This window comes from Anneissia japonica, unplaced genomic scaffold (genome assembly GCF_011630105.1).
Source record: "Anneissia japonica isolate Jap-2015-1 unplaced genomic scaffold, ASM1163010v1 scaffold4260_len236652_cov185, whole genome shotgun sequence".
In the NCBI taxonomy this organism is placed as follows: Eukaryota; Metazoa; Echinodermata; class Crinoidea; order Comatulida; family Comatulidae; genus Anneissia; species Anneissia japonica.
In genome coordinates this window covers 20,403-38,373 of record NW_022757652.1, presented here as the reverse complement: position 1 = coordinate 38,373, position 17,971 = coordinate 20,403, and the positions used below count along the sequence as shown (strand labels likewise).

At 36.1% G+C, this 17,971-nt stretch overlaps 2 protein-coding genes and 1 long non-coding RNA gene across 3 annotated transcripts; 1 reads left to right on the top strand and 2 right to left on the bottom strand.

The window, feature by feature from the left end:
• Window positions 1-1,969: 1,969 nt before the first annotated feature.
• Window positions 1,970-4,583, top strand: LOC117124856. The gene is made up of 3 exons (XR_004448029.1): window positions 1,970-3,274; window positions 3,737-3,903; window positions 4,434-4,583. It is a non-coding gene; the product is annotated as an uncharacterized LOC117124856 (long non-coding RNA).
• A 3,209-nt stretch (window positions 4,584-7,792) lies between these two features.
• On the bottom strand, window positions 7,793-8,593 carry LOC117124858. The gene has a single exon (XM_033271195.1). The coding sequence runs from the start codon at window positions 8,591-8,593 to the stop codon at window positions 7,793-7,795; it is 801 nt and encodes a 266-aa protein (XP_033127086.1).
• Window positions 8,594-8,707: 114 nt separating this feature from the next.
• On the bottom strand, window positions 8,708-10,295 carry LOC117124857. The gene is made up of 2 exons (XM_033271194.1): window positions 9,534-10,295; window positions 8,708-9,370 (listed from the first exon to the last, which is right to left on the bottom strand). Exons 1-2 carry the CDS (start codon window positions 10,293-10,295, stop codon window positions 8,708-8,710), a joined length of 1,425 nt encoding a protein of 474 aa, XP_033127085.1.
• Window positions 10,296-17,971: the final 7,676 nt, after the last annotated feature.

Sequence of the window (17,971 nt, the reverse complement as noted above, 5' to 3'; positions counted from 1 at the left end):
AAGAATTCCTGAATATTAACAGTACACTACTACACTAGAATGTTATAACCAATGTAACAAGCTAAAAACTTCTATTCCATTAACCAGAAATGTTAACCTTTGACAAATGAGATGACCTCAACATAAATTTAGATTTGAAGGTCAATCAATGGGTCATCAAATGTGAATTTCAGAATATTAATAGTACAGTACACGGGAATTTTTTAACCAATGGAACTAAAAAAGCTTCTTTTTTATTTATTAATATTGACCTTTGACACATATGATGACCTCAGCAGCATTTTTAGATTTGAATGTCAAATCCAAATTTATCAGGCATTAAATATGAATTACTAGATATAAACAGTACAGTAAATTAGAATTTTATAAAGCAACGAAACAAATAACTTTATTTTTATTCAACCACAAATGTTGACCTTTGACCTCTGAGATGACCCCTGTATAAATAATTGTAGTTATATTGTCTGTGAGTCAATTCAGCATGATCTGAGCTTTCATTAAGCCTTTTATAGAGGCACTATGATGATTTTACCCAAAAAATGAAGATTTTGAAGAGAGATTAGCGGCCATCTTGGATTTTAAGGTCAAAAGTAGGTCGAATCATCGATCCGATATCAAAAATGAAATTCTGGACCCCTAAAACCCCTAAATCCATGCACTAAAGCAGCCATGTAGGCCAAAACACTGAAATAATAAATTTCAAAATGGCGGAAGGCGGCAATTTTGGATTTAGGGCTCTTACAGTTTATGCCCACACTTTCGCGAGGGACACCCAAGCTATTTTTGTTATTATACCCTCAAGGAAGACAAATTCATTAAAAAACTAAGTTAGCCTCTCCACGGTCACGGAATTGCCAGAAATGACCCAACTTACAAGTCTTTTATTTATTATGCTAAGCAAATACAGGCCTATTTTCTACATTCGATCTATGTCAGACATATAATGGCATTATAATTTCAGGCATAACCATAGTTAATAGAAATTCTACTTATCTTTGTATTGTAGTTTAATAAAATTTGCTTGAATAGCCCGCGCCTTGGCCTAGCGCTAAGTAAATAAAACGTGCCAAGTGTGTGTATCGATCATGCACAGTTGAGCAAAGCAAAATTCACATTGCCGTTTTCTGCACAACGCCGATTGCCAAATTTCACGTCGAAAAGTTGAAGACAACGACAAATCGAAATCAGGCATGCGCAGTTGTGTCCACGCGTCATTAGGTCGTCGTAGAACTGGCCGCGTCTTCTTTCGTAAGCTCACTATTATTAGGCTAGCCGCATGTACATTCCTACTGTAGGCTGTAACAGTAGGCCTAGTACTCAGTACTACTGTACCCTACCCTCTGCCTAGGCAATGCTATTGTATTTTTTTAATTTTTAAAAACACGACGAATACAAATTAATCATTTTACATTACAACATTATGTTAGAGAGTAAAGTTATTGAGTGTTATTTATACGACCGAAAATTCGAGGGAGGGAGACCCAGATTCTTTCGAAAAACATGGTACAGGCCTAGCTAGGCCCTATGCGAAGGTCAGCCCGGCCTAGGCCTGTACTCGCGAAATTTGTGAAAGGAAAACAAACCTAGGCCTACCCTGCACTGGACCTCTCTCTCTTTTCGTAGGCTGTAGATCTTCGTTTACTGTCCTGGTTGCCCATCAACTGCGAAAAGGTTTTTTAAAGTGTTGGGATTACTCCATCTTTTTTGTTTTTGCGGCCAGACAACCCAATGCTTGTTGTTACGTCGGGCGTATTTTACTGACTCGATGATATTCGACAACAACACCGTTTGCCTTTTATTTTTTTTTTAACTGTCATCAAGATCATCAAGACGTAAAATTACTGTGAATAAAGTAAAAACAATGATTAAACAATTAAATTAGCAATAAGAAACACATTGCACCTCGACAATACCTACGGTATCAGCCTATCCTATGACTTCATAAATATTCATTTGTGCAACCGTGACGAGTCACTGGCGACGGTCTATCAATAAATGTTAACACGCGATGTATTACATAGGCTTATTGCTTATTTTTAAACCGTCACTACATTACTAAATCTACAATTGCTTAGACTTATGATTATAGCTGTTAATAGTCAAACGGTGCACTGTAAAAAATGCTGGGAAAATTGACAGAGTAAAATGAGATCATCCTTTTATTGGTAAATTTTCACCCGATATGTGGATAAAAATAGTAGTTGGGCAAATAATCAATGTGACCAACATTGGCACAAATGCTTGTCTTATACGTTGGGAGAAATATACCCATTTAATGGTTATTACCTCAAGTTGACCATCGGTTGGGTTATGAATCATATGCAATCGTCCAAGAATTGGGTAAAAATTATGCATGCACAGCAATAGCTCAAAAAGTGGGTAGAGTTTGGACCACATGACAGAAAACTTCCAACCAACTGGCAAGGTATCACACATAGACACGGCGCGCCGATCGGAACCAGCTTTGGACGCTTTGCTCGAAGAATGGGGCCTTGAATCATTAAAAGAAACGTTTAATGGTAAGAACTAAAGTTTATAATTATATCTTTCCCAAGCAATTAACCTTTTTTAGTATTCTTATTTGAGTATTTGTCTAATGTGCCCTCCAGTATACCTCCCTTATCTACGGCTGGCATAGGCCGGATGCACATGTGAGGCAGGTGGGCCATAGGACTATTTCTCCTCACAGGCCCCAAGGTGGGGCCTGTCTAGGCCAAGCACCCTGGCCTATGTTTTATGTCAAAGTAGGGCTATGATATTATAAATAAGAGAAAAAAGGCTTCAAAATATTCCATTATCCACATTTAATACCGGTAGTTTACAATATGATGCTTCAAACAAAAATGTGAGGTCTCGCCACAAAATGAGTCTCATGGTTGAAAATTGAAAAATTGAGTTTCAGTAAGGTGAATAAAGTTGTTTAGAGAGTTTATAGTAGCAAGAAATGCTGTGGAATGATCAAAGAGGAGGGATAACAATGATATTGGCTGTTATTAGTGTTTTCAAAATTGTAGTATTTGAAGAAAATTATGCAGCAATGTTTTATTTTCCTGCAGCAAATGATCCTAAGCAGTCACTGGCAGTTGAAAGTGTTGAAGTTACAGACGATATTAATATGAAGGTACAATGGTTGAACGATAACTTAGAACCAAAAAAGCAGGTACAGCAGTTCATGGCGACCACTTTTAACTACTGAATAGAATGGATACAGGATAAACAGCGATCCGTTTCAGATATACTAAAAGATTTCCCAAGACTTCTGGATAACGATATGGTAAGGAAGATTTCGCTCTTTAAATAACCTCAGTGCTATCGGAGTGTATTTATTACATCAACTAGATTTTTAATTTAGATTCTAAATTGATTTATAGAAAAAATGTATGCCTTGGATTCATTTTTTTTTTCTAAAAGATTTTAGTATGATCAGTATCAAAGATACTACAGTATAACAAAATTCATGGCATGTTTTAACACACTAGCTACTGTACCTACAACAATTGGTATTATGAAAAAGCCTCTCCAATGCAAAGGGCGATGAGGAGTCATTGTCCGATCCAATATTTCTTTTTAACATTGAATAATAGGCTTAAATTGGAAGAGTGTTAGAATAGAAGGTAGAAAATATTTAATTTTAAGTGGTAAATTTGGAAGAAGTTTGTGTTACCACAATAAGTATGATAGGCCTAATAATATGAAATTACATCATTTTGATTCTCCTACATTTTCACATCCATAGATTGACCAGGACTTTAGATCTTCATATCCTGAAGCTGCTGATCGAATGTATGAGAAATGGAATGCCATGGTTGATCCGATTTGTGAGTATGGAATCAGGATGTGCCCACTTTGGAAGGAAATGCTTGACTTTTCAAGATAGCACAGACTTAGTGTCTTTGACTACAGGTAAATAAAATCTGACATTTTATTGAAAGGACATTCTAAACATGGCTATGATTCATGATTACATTGCTTTGTTTTGAGACTTGTTATTATGCAGAAAATTATTTTATTTATTTATATTTTTCAACTCATTTCATTACAACAGGTTAGAAATTATCCTTAATTTAAAGTCAAATATGCCAAAGCATGTTCTTTAAGTAGCAAAATGTGTTGTAAAAAAATGTGTCACTAGTTTTGGCATTGCTTGTCTTGTTGTTATCATGGTCTTTGTGTTTAAATGCATTTCTAAACTTTAAAATATGTCAGCAAATGAAATTTTGCATTTTGGATGTAAAAAACCCCAAAATGTTAAGAATAACAAAAAAAAAAAAAACCCCAAAATTTTAAGAATAACAAAAAAAAAAAAAAAAAAATGATGTGGGCTCAAAAAATGGTGAGGGAGGAGATGGGAAACAAGGAATTTTTGTTATTTGGCCCAAGAATCGTTGTACTTGGCAAAATGTAAATTTGTGTTTTCCTGTTTTTATTTCCAGCAAATAATTAATGTTCAAGCGTACGTGGATAGCATAAATCCAGAAACCCACAGACAACCATTCATATTGGCACTTGGTGACAAAGTACATCCATCGGACCAGTTCATAATAATCGAAAATAAGGTCATTCAGCAGCCATCTCTTTTTAAAGTGGTGGATGTGCGTTATAAATTGCACTATGTACCGTATTAGATTGTAAATACCAGGAAAAATGCAGATGGGTATGGAAGTTCTTCGAAAGTTGTGTCTTCAGCCAATCGAAGGAGAAATGAGAGAGTGCATCATTGAGAGCCATGAGAGCATATTTAAAGTTTAGAAATGTTAGAAAATTATAATGTGCCAAATAAAATAACCTCAGAAAAACGTGAAATATACAGTAAAGTGAGCAGTGCTTTAGAATAGGCTATCAGAAGTTTGGTTGTTCATTAGGCCTATGTAGAATCTCTCATTTAAAAAAATCTCAATAAAAAGTTGGAGAAATAATTCTATAAAAGTGTCTTCTAATATTATTAATGTCGAAATGCCTAAAACATCCATCAACATGTACATGCATTTTCACCAATAAATTGGCAAAGGCAACCATTAAAAGACAACTGATTAACCAATAGATGGTAATGAACAGCACCCAGATGTTGAGCAACTGATGCTACCCAAACCTTGGAAAAAGACAATTAACCAATAGATGGCAATGCACAGTACCCATGTGTTGGGCAAATTAAATGACAAGATGTTAGTAAAGGACAGTTGCCCAACTGTTTTGTAAACATATTTACAAAATAGGGTTGGGCATATATTGCCCAATAGATGTTGAAGCTGACTATTGTACCAGCGTTGGGTAAAATGTTGGGCAATTTTTTGCCCAACGTTTTTACAGTGTGGTCTTCTATAATTATGACTGTACACAGCCGCAATAATATTATAAACAGGAACAACATATATAAAGATAAAATACGTAAAAGCTACATGCATAAGTTAGACTGACTCTTGCCTACTCATGTTGCAGCCTATTGTTTAGCACAAAGCTACGATGATGGAATGCTTCTCATTCCAAATCACTAATATACTGTACTGTCCATGTCTACAGTATAATTATATATTCCACAACAAATCATGTACATACCAGTCCCACAACAACTAAATTAAGGCATAGTAAAACAGTGTTTTCGACTTCCTAACTTCAAATGGACGCTCTCTATGCACTACTAGACTTTTTAAAAATTACGAACAAGGTTTCACTCTGGTACTCTTTGGTCTTTAATCTGTCTTCCCAAAGATCCTTACCATAACAGTAAAATATAAAACAAGTTAATTACACAACTGCAACTATAACTGATTTTCTCTAAAACATTATCATGGTTTTTCCAATGCAACTCAAAATTAATTAACCGTAACAGAATTTTCATTATCAAAGTAATTATAGCATAGTCACTATATCTTTAATATCGTATTATTAATACAACAGAATATATTCCTATTATTAAGAACACAATTATTGTATAGTACCTCAATTGCTCTCCAAAAATAATCAGCAGTGCAATGTCTTCAAGATTTATAATCATCTGATATCCTAAAAATAATAATGATTGATAATATAATAATCATTGGTAATTATCTACAATCAGATATGTTTGAGGTCTAAATATAAGTATTTGTATCCCAAAACAAATGAATAATATCCATAAAAACATCAATACACAAGTACAGCCCTTCGATTCCTGGCTTTTTCCAAATATGGAATGAGTTAAGTAAGTCATGAATATTCATGAGCTCAAGCAACTACGAGCGTGCAGCCTTCTCTAGCAAAGCAGTATCTACTCATATTTTCTGAGATAAAACTATGATTAAACTAACACATTATACACTGTATTTATCTGTATACAGTAACATTAAACTGCTCATAAAGGTCTATAATTTTACTGGACCTTTGACCAACGTCGTCATACCAGTTTGCCTTAACAATCTTGCAATAAATTCAAAGTAATATCAATGAATCTCTGTTATAAACTTTCTCTAGGCCTAGGCTATAACATGGCCACCTACGGCATCAAAAGTGCTTCCTAATACGGTCATAAACAAATGAACAATAGTTTGTTAAACAAAACCATTGCAATAGTAATTAACTATAACTCACTCAAAATCATTAAATCAAACTTGGTAATTCCCATCTGGCGTCAAATCCACAATATCGTTAATTTAACTGACGAAAATGATCAATAGCTCGTCGTTAGGGAAACCATAAAAAAAACCCACTACGCCGAGAGAGGGCGCAATTCAAAAGTTTATACCCAGGTATAAACCGCACTTTTCCGTACGAAACATTTACATGAAACTCTACTCGGGCCGTTTCGACTGAATCGACTCGGGCCGAAAATCTCATATTGCAGAATTCAGGAGGTCAAAAGGTCATCAACAGATAAACGACTACAAAATGCAAAACAACTTCCGAGAGAACGCGCTGTCTGATTTTTTAAAAATACATTGACGTTACCATGCTAATACTAATGGGTCGTTTAAAATGACATAATATTTGATTGAGCTGCACGAGTAATGGAAAGTGTTATTTGAACTTGAGTTACATACTGTGACAATTTTTTTTTTTTTAGTTAGATCTAGGTTTTGCATTACCTAGGCCTACTAACTACTAAAAATATACGCTTTCAGGGGCAAAGAGGAAGGAATAGCGCGTTTCTTTATCAAATGAAACAGGGTGACAGTTATTTTCAAATTAAGAGAAGAGCTGAGAATAGGCAGCTCTAACATCTAACATACTGGATGCCAAAGACATGGCAGAGCACCAATGAATGTATAAATGAGGCCTAAGCCTAGTTATGGTAAGTATCTTCAGGTTCTTGATTAAGGCTAGACCAAGTTAATTAATGCCGAATTGATTATTATTTATTATTATTATTCATTATTATTGTTCATTATTATGTTATTAAAACCTACCTTAGGAACTTAGACAATGGAGAAACACATCGTATAACAACATCGTCGACTTTAGTATTTCGTTTGTCTACATTCCATTTACGTCGAGGCACCAACAATGGAAAGACGTCTCTCGACCATCGCTTCCAAAACGTGTCAACTATCTGCTGTACAAATTCAAGTCGGTCTCTTGGGTTCTTGCTTGGACGGAATGGTCCTTGCGGTACTCTACTGGATGCACGTCCTAACAGAATGTCATTGGGACAGATGTATTTACCGTCATCTGGATCATTGGGTATACGCCTAATCGGTCGTTCATTTACAAGGTTAGCTATCTCCTGGAAACAGGTATGAAGTTCAAATGGTGTTAATTTCTGCTCACCTTTCTTCAGCGCTAACTTACAGCTTTTCACCAACGCTTCTGCACATCCATTCTAAAGAGGAGCAAGCGGTGTGATAAATTTCCACGTAACTTCCTGTTCGGCACAAAACTCTGTTAGTTCCCTCTTAGTCCAACCTCGAATCATTTCTCTCAGCTGCCTTTCAGCACCAATAAACTGTGTACCGTTGTCGCTTTGTATCATCTTCGGCTTCCCTCTGATTGCGAAGAAACGTCTAAGCACTTGCATAAACTCCATCGTTGAACAATCAGTGGCGACTTCTAGGTGTACTGCTCGGGTATTCAGGCATATAAATATAACACCGTAATGTTTTGCTGTCTTACTTCTTCCTATTTTGACATTATATGGGCCAAAGTAGTCACATGCAGTGTAATAAAATGGTGTTGTAAACGGAGCCATCCTTTCTGCATGTAGTTCCGCCATCAATTGTGTTTCAACACGGTGATTAAACTTTCTGCATTTCACACATCGGAATTTCACTGTCTTAGCAAGGCTGGTAACTCCTACTATCCAATATTTGCTTCGAACCTTTGCAGCAGTTGCAGCAATTCCATAATGTCCTCGTTCATGCACATCTCTAGTTATCAAGTATGAGATGTGGTCATCTCTAGGTAGTAGCACAGGATGTCGTTGTTCATATGATAATGTTCCATTATCAGCTCTTCCACCCACATGTATCAGATTATCTTTCACAAAGGGACTTAATGATTTAAATTCACCCCTTTGAACTTTACCATGGATATGTTTTTGAGCTTCGAAGATCCAATAGTCTTCAGCAATGGATAACTCATTGGTTGACAGTGATCCATCTTCTACTCTGCACTTAGCTTTCATATTAGAAATAAATCTAAACACGTACGCTGTAACTCGTATCAGCTTTCTCCAACTAGAATATTTCTTACAGTCGATGGCCTTCTTGTCTTCTGCATTAACTATCAAAATGGTTTTCTACTTCTTCTTTTTTTTGTCAAGTTCTTTGACATCTGCCTTCGGAATAGATTTCGGCCATTGTTCGTCTGGAAGCTTCAGAAAAGCAGGTCCATTCTTCCAGTCATGTTCCAAATCTTTGACTTTAATCCCTCTGGACGCTTGGTCGGCAATGTTATGTTCTCCAGGTATATGACGCCAGTCTGCCGGATCGGTTTGGTTCTGAATTTCAGCAACTCTGTTAGCAACAAATGACCTGTAGAGTCTAGACTGACCACGTATCCATGAGAAAGCGATGATACTGTCCGAAAAGAATATAACTCTATCAAATTTCAGAGACATCTCTTCCTTAAGCGTAGCATACAGTCTCGATGCCATAACAGCGGCTTGTAACTCTAAACGAGGCATAGATAGGTGTTTTACTGGAGCTACTCGGGACTTGGCTGAAATGAATCTTACTCCAACATCACCATTAAAGTCTTCCCATCTCGTGTATGCTACTGTGCCGAATGCATCTTCTGAGGCGTCACAGAAAATAATCAGTTCAGCTGCTTTACTTGAATGGACTGGTAATAAACATCTCGGGAATGAAGTACCATCTAATTCTTGCAGTTCTTTGAAAAACTTTCTCCATTCAGCTTTCTCAACTTCAGCTAAATCATCATCCCAACCATACCCTCGTTGCTATAGTTTTTGCATCATAATCTTTCCATTTATGAGAAACGCAGTTGCAAATCCAATCGGATCAAAGACCTTGGCAATTTCACTGAGTACCATTCTATGACTTCTCGTGGAATTTGGCTGGTTTGACTTTATACAATATTAGGTCACTGTTAGGATTCCAAACTACACCTAACACTTTCTGTTCAGATGAATCAGTCACAGGTTCGTTGTCGGGTTGCTGGTTAATGTCTGGATTGGTAGGTTTTCCATTCGATACCCATTCTTTTACCTTAAACCCTCCACTTGCTAGAACAGTGTATATTTCTTTGGTTAAACTCTCGGCTGTGTTCACATCTGGTACAGAAGTCAGTATGTCATCCATGTAGCTGTCGTTTTCAATAATTTTAGCGGCTGCCGGGTAGGTTTCTTCATTCACCTTGGCCGTTTTTCGTAATGCAACTTGAGCCATCGCTGGGGCAGGCTTGTCACCGAACGTTACATTGGTTTTCACATAGATGTCTGGTTTCTTGCGTTGGTCAAAGTCACGCCACAAGAATCTGTGAACATGCTGATCTGTTTCAGGAATCGCTATACGATGATACATTTTGGAAATGTCGGCAGCTAATGCAATCTTCTGTTGTCTAAACCGCAGTAACACTCCAAATAGACTGTTCAGAAGGTCAGGTCCTTTCTCCCAAAACTCATTAAGGGACTGGCCATGGAATTTAGCGGATGAATTAAAGACAATCCTTACCGGTGTTGATTTTTTCTCTGGTCGGATAACTGCGTGGTGTGGTATATAGCATACAGGTCCCTTATACTTGGCAATTTCTTCATCTGTCAGTTTTCTGGAGAATCCAAGTTTTTCCATTTCTTCCATCTGTTGTTGGTATCCTTTCACATGATCTGGATTCTTCATGAGTTGTTTCTCAGTAGAGGCTAACATTCTCTCAGCAAGCACTTTGTTGTCAATAAGCTCAGTTGGGTTTCGTCTCCACGGATACGGTATCTGCCATTTGTCTTTGATTTATTCGTACGACTCCCACATGTCATCAAATTGTACTCGTTCAGCAGGAGTCAACTTCAAATCATCTTTTGGTGTGCAAGTACAGTTTGGTATTTTGACACCCATTTCTTCTGTGGTCCAGAATTGTGTGAGGTCTGTTTTCTGTGTGACATTTACATGAAGTACTGTCAGGCCTGGTTGTTTCTCTTGACTGTTAGATCCAAACGCAACCCAGCCCAAGGGCGACTTCCTTAATAGGTAACCATCTACTTGTTGTGTTTAACCGATATGCATGAACGGGTAATCCACGCCTATTAACATATCTACAGCACCATCTCCTCTGCTCAGTGGACAACATAACACACGTTCCAATTTCTTTACCACTCCTTTATTGGCTTTCTGAACATTAGCTGTCTCTGGAACAACAATAGCCGAGACTATGTGTTCTTGCTGGTTGGTAGATGTAATAGATATCTTATAAATATTGTTCTGATGGGCCTGTACCTCACCTCCTAGCGTTCCAATGTCAATGCTGATCGGCTTGCTTGGTAAGTTCAGTTCGTCTGCAACTGCTTGTCGGATTAGAGTTACGTTTGCTCCGGAATCCAGCATCACATTACCATTCACATGTTTATTACTAGAGCCTATCTTCACGGTTATGATGGGTAATGCAACATCATTAGCATCGGCAGCAACAGTTGCAATTTTACTGGGTTGGTGAAGAAGTGCATGATGGTACAACTTACAATTATCTTTGCCACATTTCTTTCTTCGGTTGCAGGTCTTCATGTTGTGCTCTCTTCCGGCTCTTTTCATGCAACTGAAACAGGCATGCATTTCTTTTGCCTTCTTGAGTCTAGCAGCTACATTGAGACTCTCAATCACCGCACATTGATCTGGCCAGTGGTCATTGGAATCGCAACCCCAGCACCTATTCCATTTAGAAGACTTCTTTTGATTGGTCTGGTTACTTGATTGTTGCTGTCCAATATGCCTTTTTGCCAGTGGTTGCGTTGAACTGCTCTTGACTGGTGCAGTGGCTCTCATTCTGGTTCTCATTTCACTTTCAAGAAAACTTAAAAGTCCCAGTAATGATGCTTCTTCATTTTTCTCATTTAGACTTCTCGAATATACCTTTCGGTCATCTGTAGTCAATTTCATCTCTATAATGGATAACATATGGTTGTTGTTCATATCCGATTCTTTGCCTACTTGTTTCAAGATATTATAACATCTTCGGACAAGATGCGCTAAATCACAGAACCGGCCATCTTCTCCTTCTTTTAGGTTCCTGAACTTAGAAATGTCCTGCGTCACAGCATCTGATATCACTCTAGGATCCCCATAGTACATATCAAGATATTCCCAGCAAGCGGTGTAGTCCGTTCCTATTCCCTTAAGCAGTTCCAACGGTCTGCCTGCCAGTCTCGTCCTCAGGATGGAAACAGCATCTCGTTGCTCATACAGTGGGTCTATCATGTGTTTGAAATCCTCACGGAAAGTCCAATACTCTCTGACATCTCCATTAAATACTGGCAGCTTTGGTTTCTCAACCCTGGGTTTCAACCTCATCTGAACAGTTGGCTGACTTGGTTCAACGGTTTCATTAAAATCACTCACTGGATTTGATATTATTGGAGAAGGCAAGTTGATTGAAGCAGGTGAGGATGGATTTGACTGTCCCGGTGTCTGTTCTGTATTGTGACTTGCAGGATTTCCCCTCAGAGCAGCCTTGTACTTAGCCTTAGTTGCCAAATACTCATCCATGCATGACTGAAAGTATTCTTCTTCCTTGTCATAGTCATCTGGATCCTGAATCATTTCACAGTATTCATCGTGCCTGTCTTGTAATCCATTAAACGCCAATTCCAATTTCCCAGTTCTGATCTCTTCAAAAGGTTCATCATCGTCGATTAGGCTTTCAGTGCCCGTTTCTGTCTGTTAAATCTAGCCTTGCTTGTTCGTCGCTTCAGTTTCTTTTCATCCATCACTACTCCTCAGTTGATTACGTAGTAAATTGAATTGTGGCGAGGCAGACAGAGAGAAAATTATACAATCACAACCTGTCTTAATGTATGAGAGTTTTAATAAACACCATTCAATTCTGTGAAGAATGAATAACAGCATTGTGAATACAGTAAATAATTAAATATAACAAATCCGTATACTCTCGTTTAAAAAAATAGAAAACAAAAAATATAAAATAATAAAGCATATAGCAATGATAATGCATCTTTAACCCATTACATAAACTTAGTAAAAAACAGTCAAGGCATGTACATAAACTTACTACTTTGACCGGGTGTAAATTTAACAAACAAGTCTCTGGATAGCATCATAAGCAGTGGATGGTAAATCCTAAAAATATGAGTAATTATGTTTAAAATACATGTACAGTACAATGATAAACTTAGTACATATTATACCTAATAGACATAAGCATACATTCATAAAACATGATTAATAGCCTAACAGAAACAAAGGCAATGCACATAAACAGTTCTTATCATATCAGACAACTTCCTGTAGTCTTGCATGCAACAATAGAAGTCATGAATATTCATAGCATTCAGAGAACAATGGCTAGGTAAGGTGATTTAGCAAATGGTCTTTACTGGCAAATTCTAAGTTAAATACTCAACGTAAATCAACGTATTATCATAATAAAAACCCAGTATTACTTAACTCATAGAAGCTACATACATAACATAATATTTTATAAACATAATATACTCAATTATCATAGGCTAATGAAATACAAGCAGATCAGCTACTGATACTACCAACTAGGCTCAAACAAAGCCTCTGTGGCCGTTACATAACATATCCTCAGCTCTATAATGTGTTCAACAAATCATCATTAATTACATTAAAATTATAAATCTATTATCGAAATTAATAACAGTATTAAAATCTTGAACACTTACCCTAAACATCACAATATACCACATATATTGACAGTATATAAAAACAGGTATTTTACTGTAATAACAGTCAGTAAAAACATCAGAGTGCCAGCTCGTTTCTTGCCATGTGGATCTACGACGCTTGTAAAAGTGCGCCTTCAATAATACTCATAATAAATCTAGTTTCGGTCGAAACAGCATTATTTAATGGATGCTTCAGCTAATCAACAAATGTATTATTCAATGGATGCTCTAGATAACCAAAAATTGCATTATTCAAGGGATACTTCAGATAACCAATAACTGTATTATTCAAATAATAAATTGATCAGTTAATACATCAACAGAATACGGCAACAATCATATATTTATTATTCATATTTTATTATCAACATAATAACACATTATTTATATTCAGTTTCTATACAGGTTTCAGTTCATCACCATGTCTAAATTATGTATGCATAAACTGCAAGTGATTGTCCAACAGACCAGTGACACAAGGTGAGTACTACACCACCATGCAGCATATGCAACATCAAACAGACTGTGTACTAACCATCAACTGTATTATTCATTGGGTGTTTCAGCGAAAAAAAAATGTATTATTTAATGGGTACACAACCAACCAACCAACTAACTAACTACATACTTTTCAATGAATCTTAGAAATAACCAAGAACTTCATAATTCAATGGAAGTTTTAGCTAAACATCAACTGCATTATTTAATGAAAACTTCAGCCAACAAACAAACCAACAACTGGATTATTCACTCTATATTTTTAGCTAATAATTCAGAAACTGAATTTAACAGTTAATCTATTAACTACTGAACTTCTGAATTAATTTACTGCATTCATCAAATAATAAATTGAGCAGTTAATACTTCATCAGAATACAGTAACAATTATATATTTTCTAAATAATTATGACACATTATTTATATTCAGGTTGCAGTTCATCACCATGCCTAAATTGTGTACAATACATGAACTACAAGTGATTGTCCAAACAAACCAGTGACACACTAGGTAAGTATACTGCTTTACTATCGTCACCTTCACATGGTAACATCAAAACCACCCACATGTTGCATCAAACAAGTACTGTACTAACCATCAAATACATTATGCAATGGATACTTCAGATAGCTAACAACTACATTATTCAGCGGATACTTCAGGTAACCTAATCAACCATTAATCAACAGTTGCATTAATTAATGATTGCATAAAACTGCATACTGATAGTATCAAAAACAGCCTAAACCAACAATTACATTAGTTAAAGATTTTCATAAAACTGCTTACTGAATTCTTAAAAAAAAAACAGCCAAAACCAACAATTACATTCATTAATGACTGCATAAAACTGCTTACTGCATTAATTAAAACAGCCTAAAAAAACTATTACATTACATGCAAAAACTACAAAATGTATTAATCAAAAATAGGCTAAACCAAGAACTACATTAACTAATGATTGCATAAAAGTCCTTACTTTTATTCAACAAAAATATCCAATACCAACAATCATATTAATTAATGATTACGTAACGCCGGAACCATTTTTCTTGCCTACAGTTCGGAATACTAATTATCGTTTTCTGTTGATGTCTACGCTAAATTCAATGTACTTTACATGTAAGAAATTAATGTATGCTGGCTTCATAAAAAGGAAATGATTTATTTACGAATTATAGTGATGAAATATTGAACGAGAATTTACCCAACTAACCCGTAACTTAACCCTAACGTTCCCTAGCTTTTCCCCGAATTTAATTTAAAAAAAAATACTAACAGGAACATGCTAATTTTGACTTTCTGCTGATGTCTAAACTAACACAAATTTGCTTTTTTATGTCCATAAATGAATAGAGTTTCGCATCTTTAAAAGTAAAAAGTATATTTTGAGGTAATTGGTTGAAATTTTGTGATTAAAAATTTCATTTTAGGTGTAATCAATTACAACAGTCCCTTAACAGACACTCCCTTAGCCCTCTGCTGCTCCATCTACGTGTACATGACCGCGTCTACTTTGTCGAAGATTCGTGTTTTCACATACGAAAATTTTCATGCTTTAGCAGGGTTTTCGTTTGTTGAAATGTGTCTTTGTATTTTCTCTCTGTTTTTCCATATGGTCGCTACCGTAGACTTCGAAAGTCCAAAACGTTTTCCAATCGCTGAATTGGAATCGTGGTTCTCATAGGCTTTTATTACGCTCAGTTTCGTATCAATGGAAATACACTGTCTTGGTCTTTTCGAGGCAGAAGTCATTGTTGAAATGTACATTACATTTCATGTAAATATGTTTCAATCAATTAATTAAACAATCAGGTCTATGCTCCTCCCATGCTCCCTACCTACCAATGAAAAGGTTTCATTTAAAATAATACGTACAAATGATTCATTTAAATTGCATATATTTCTGTCATTTCTTATCTAAACCCTATTCATTGTTTACAAAGGTCATAAGCGTAAACCAATTCATTCCCAGACGCGCGTCCTGTAAAGTTTGTCAACCACAGCTATGCGCTCCTTTGATGTTAACCGACTGTTGCTATTAACGATGACAGCGGTCTAATGTCGTCTCTGTAAGACGGTCTAAATTTCGTCGCTGGAAAGGGACCAGTGACTGGTGCTCCTTTAATAGTTTATCTTATTGGAAATGACTTTACCACGTCTTAATATCGCCGTTAGTGTTTTTTATAAACGATGCTTTAATTGATAAAATAAAGACTCGTAAAACACAATTGATGTTTAATTGCTTTAATACACTTGAAGTTTCTTGTTATGGAATAGAATAAATGAACAAAAGCACTCAAAATTCACATGGTTAATAGCTTTCAAATCGTTTTACGATCGCATGATGACGTCATCGGCCAAACACCGTTCGTAAAATAGAAGGTTCGTAATTGAGAAGTTCGTAATTAGGAAGGTCGACTGCAGTCGACCTTCTCAATTACGTACCCTTTGGTCTAAAAGGCGTTCGTAATTGAGAAAATTCGTAATTGAGAAGTATGAAAAATAGCGCCCTCTAGATAGATTTTTTAACCATGTGTGTGCGCTTAACGATCGTCACGCCCTATTGGTATGGTCTACGACTGGTCTAAGCTTACACAAAATATTTACAATGTGCAGGACTTCGTAGCAAACAACAACAAATTCTTAACAATTATATATTATTACTGTATAGACGAACCTCTCTCCATTGTGCTATTATTTACCCATAGCCTTTGTGCCCACAGCCGATGCAAAATCAAGAAATACTCCGCATGGGCGACTATCATTCGTTTAACCATGTGCTTGTTGCGCAGATGGATTTATGCTTTGCGCTGAATGGCTATGCACGCTCCAGGGTTTTAGCATTGTGAACCAGCCGCCGCACTGCTGCCAGCCTTTGATCGCGAGTCCGCAATACACGAACGAATTTATAAGACGTGATTCAAACAGATAAATTACAAACGCATAAGATCGGTATGATTTAAACAAATAAAACAACAAACACATTAGACGGACATGAACGAATTTATGAACGACATGACGGACGAGATTTAAAAAAAATAAATAACGAAAATATAAGTCGGACATGAAAAAATTCATATAAGGAACGAACGTATAAGAAGGACATATTTCAAACAAAAAACCAAACTAACATAAGACTGACATTTCTCAAACAAATAACAAATGTATCGAACGGACATAGGCAAATGATACTGTGTAGACGAATGAATAATTTTGTAATGAACAAAATATTTATGAACAAAAACAAACAAATATGAAACCAATGGACGGTTTTACAAATGAACATGTACCGGTACGCATGTAAAATGTGCAAGTTGTGATGATATATCGCTTCTGTCTTTATTTATAAATGAGGAATACTAATTGAAAGTTTCCCTTCTTATTTTTCCCCTTTTTTATGGGGAGTGGGGAGGGGATGGCGTTTCCCAGTGCGTCTGCTAATTTTTAATGGTCAGGGTACCGAGCCCTATGCTTGGCATTATAGGTTAGGCTTATGTGGGCTGAAATTTGCAACAAGGTCTTGGACGAGGCCTCTATACTATAGTATGAGGCCTGGTCCTAGTCTAGGCTTATAATATAGTAAAATTCTGTATAAGTAGTCATATGATTACAGGTTTACATTGTACCAAGATCGATATTAACGATCGCATTTATTTTTCATTGAAAATAAAAGAAAACTTTAAATAATTTAACTTAAGGATTTTAAAATATTCCAAACCTGTACACTTAAAAAAATAAATAAAATAAAAAATAAATAAAGTTAACTTAAAACACAAACAACGCGATAGGATATAAAGTTTGAGAGAAGTTTTGGTATACTGTACTGTATTTCTGAAGTGCCATTCGTTTTGGAGTTGCTACAATCGATCCAACAAAGTAAAAGCACTATCTATTTCCTTACATTCCAAAAAGGAGGATTGGATTTTAAATTTGCTGGAGATTGAAAAATTAACTCCGTGGTTAGAGAACATAGAATGGTACATGACTTTCGGACTGGTATAGGCCTTCAGTAGCCCTATGTACTCTAGGTGTAAATAAATACAGCGAATAGGCCAATTTTAGTGAGAACTAAACCTGTTTTGATAACGTAGGGCCAATATACAATGCAAAGCAAATTGATCACAAAATCAGAAGCATGATTTCAAACATCAGAACCCAGCTTTTATTGTTTAAAACTGTCGGGG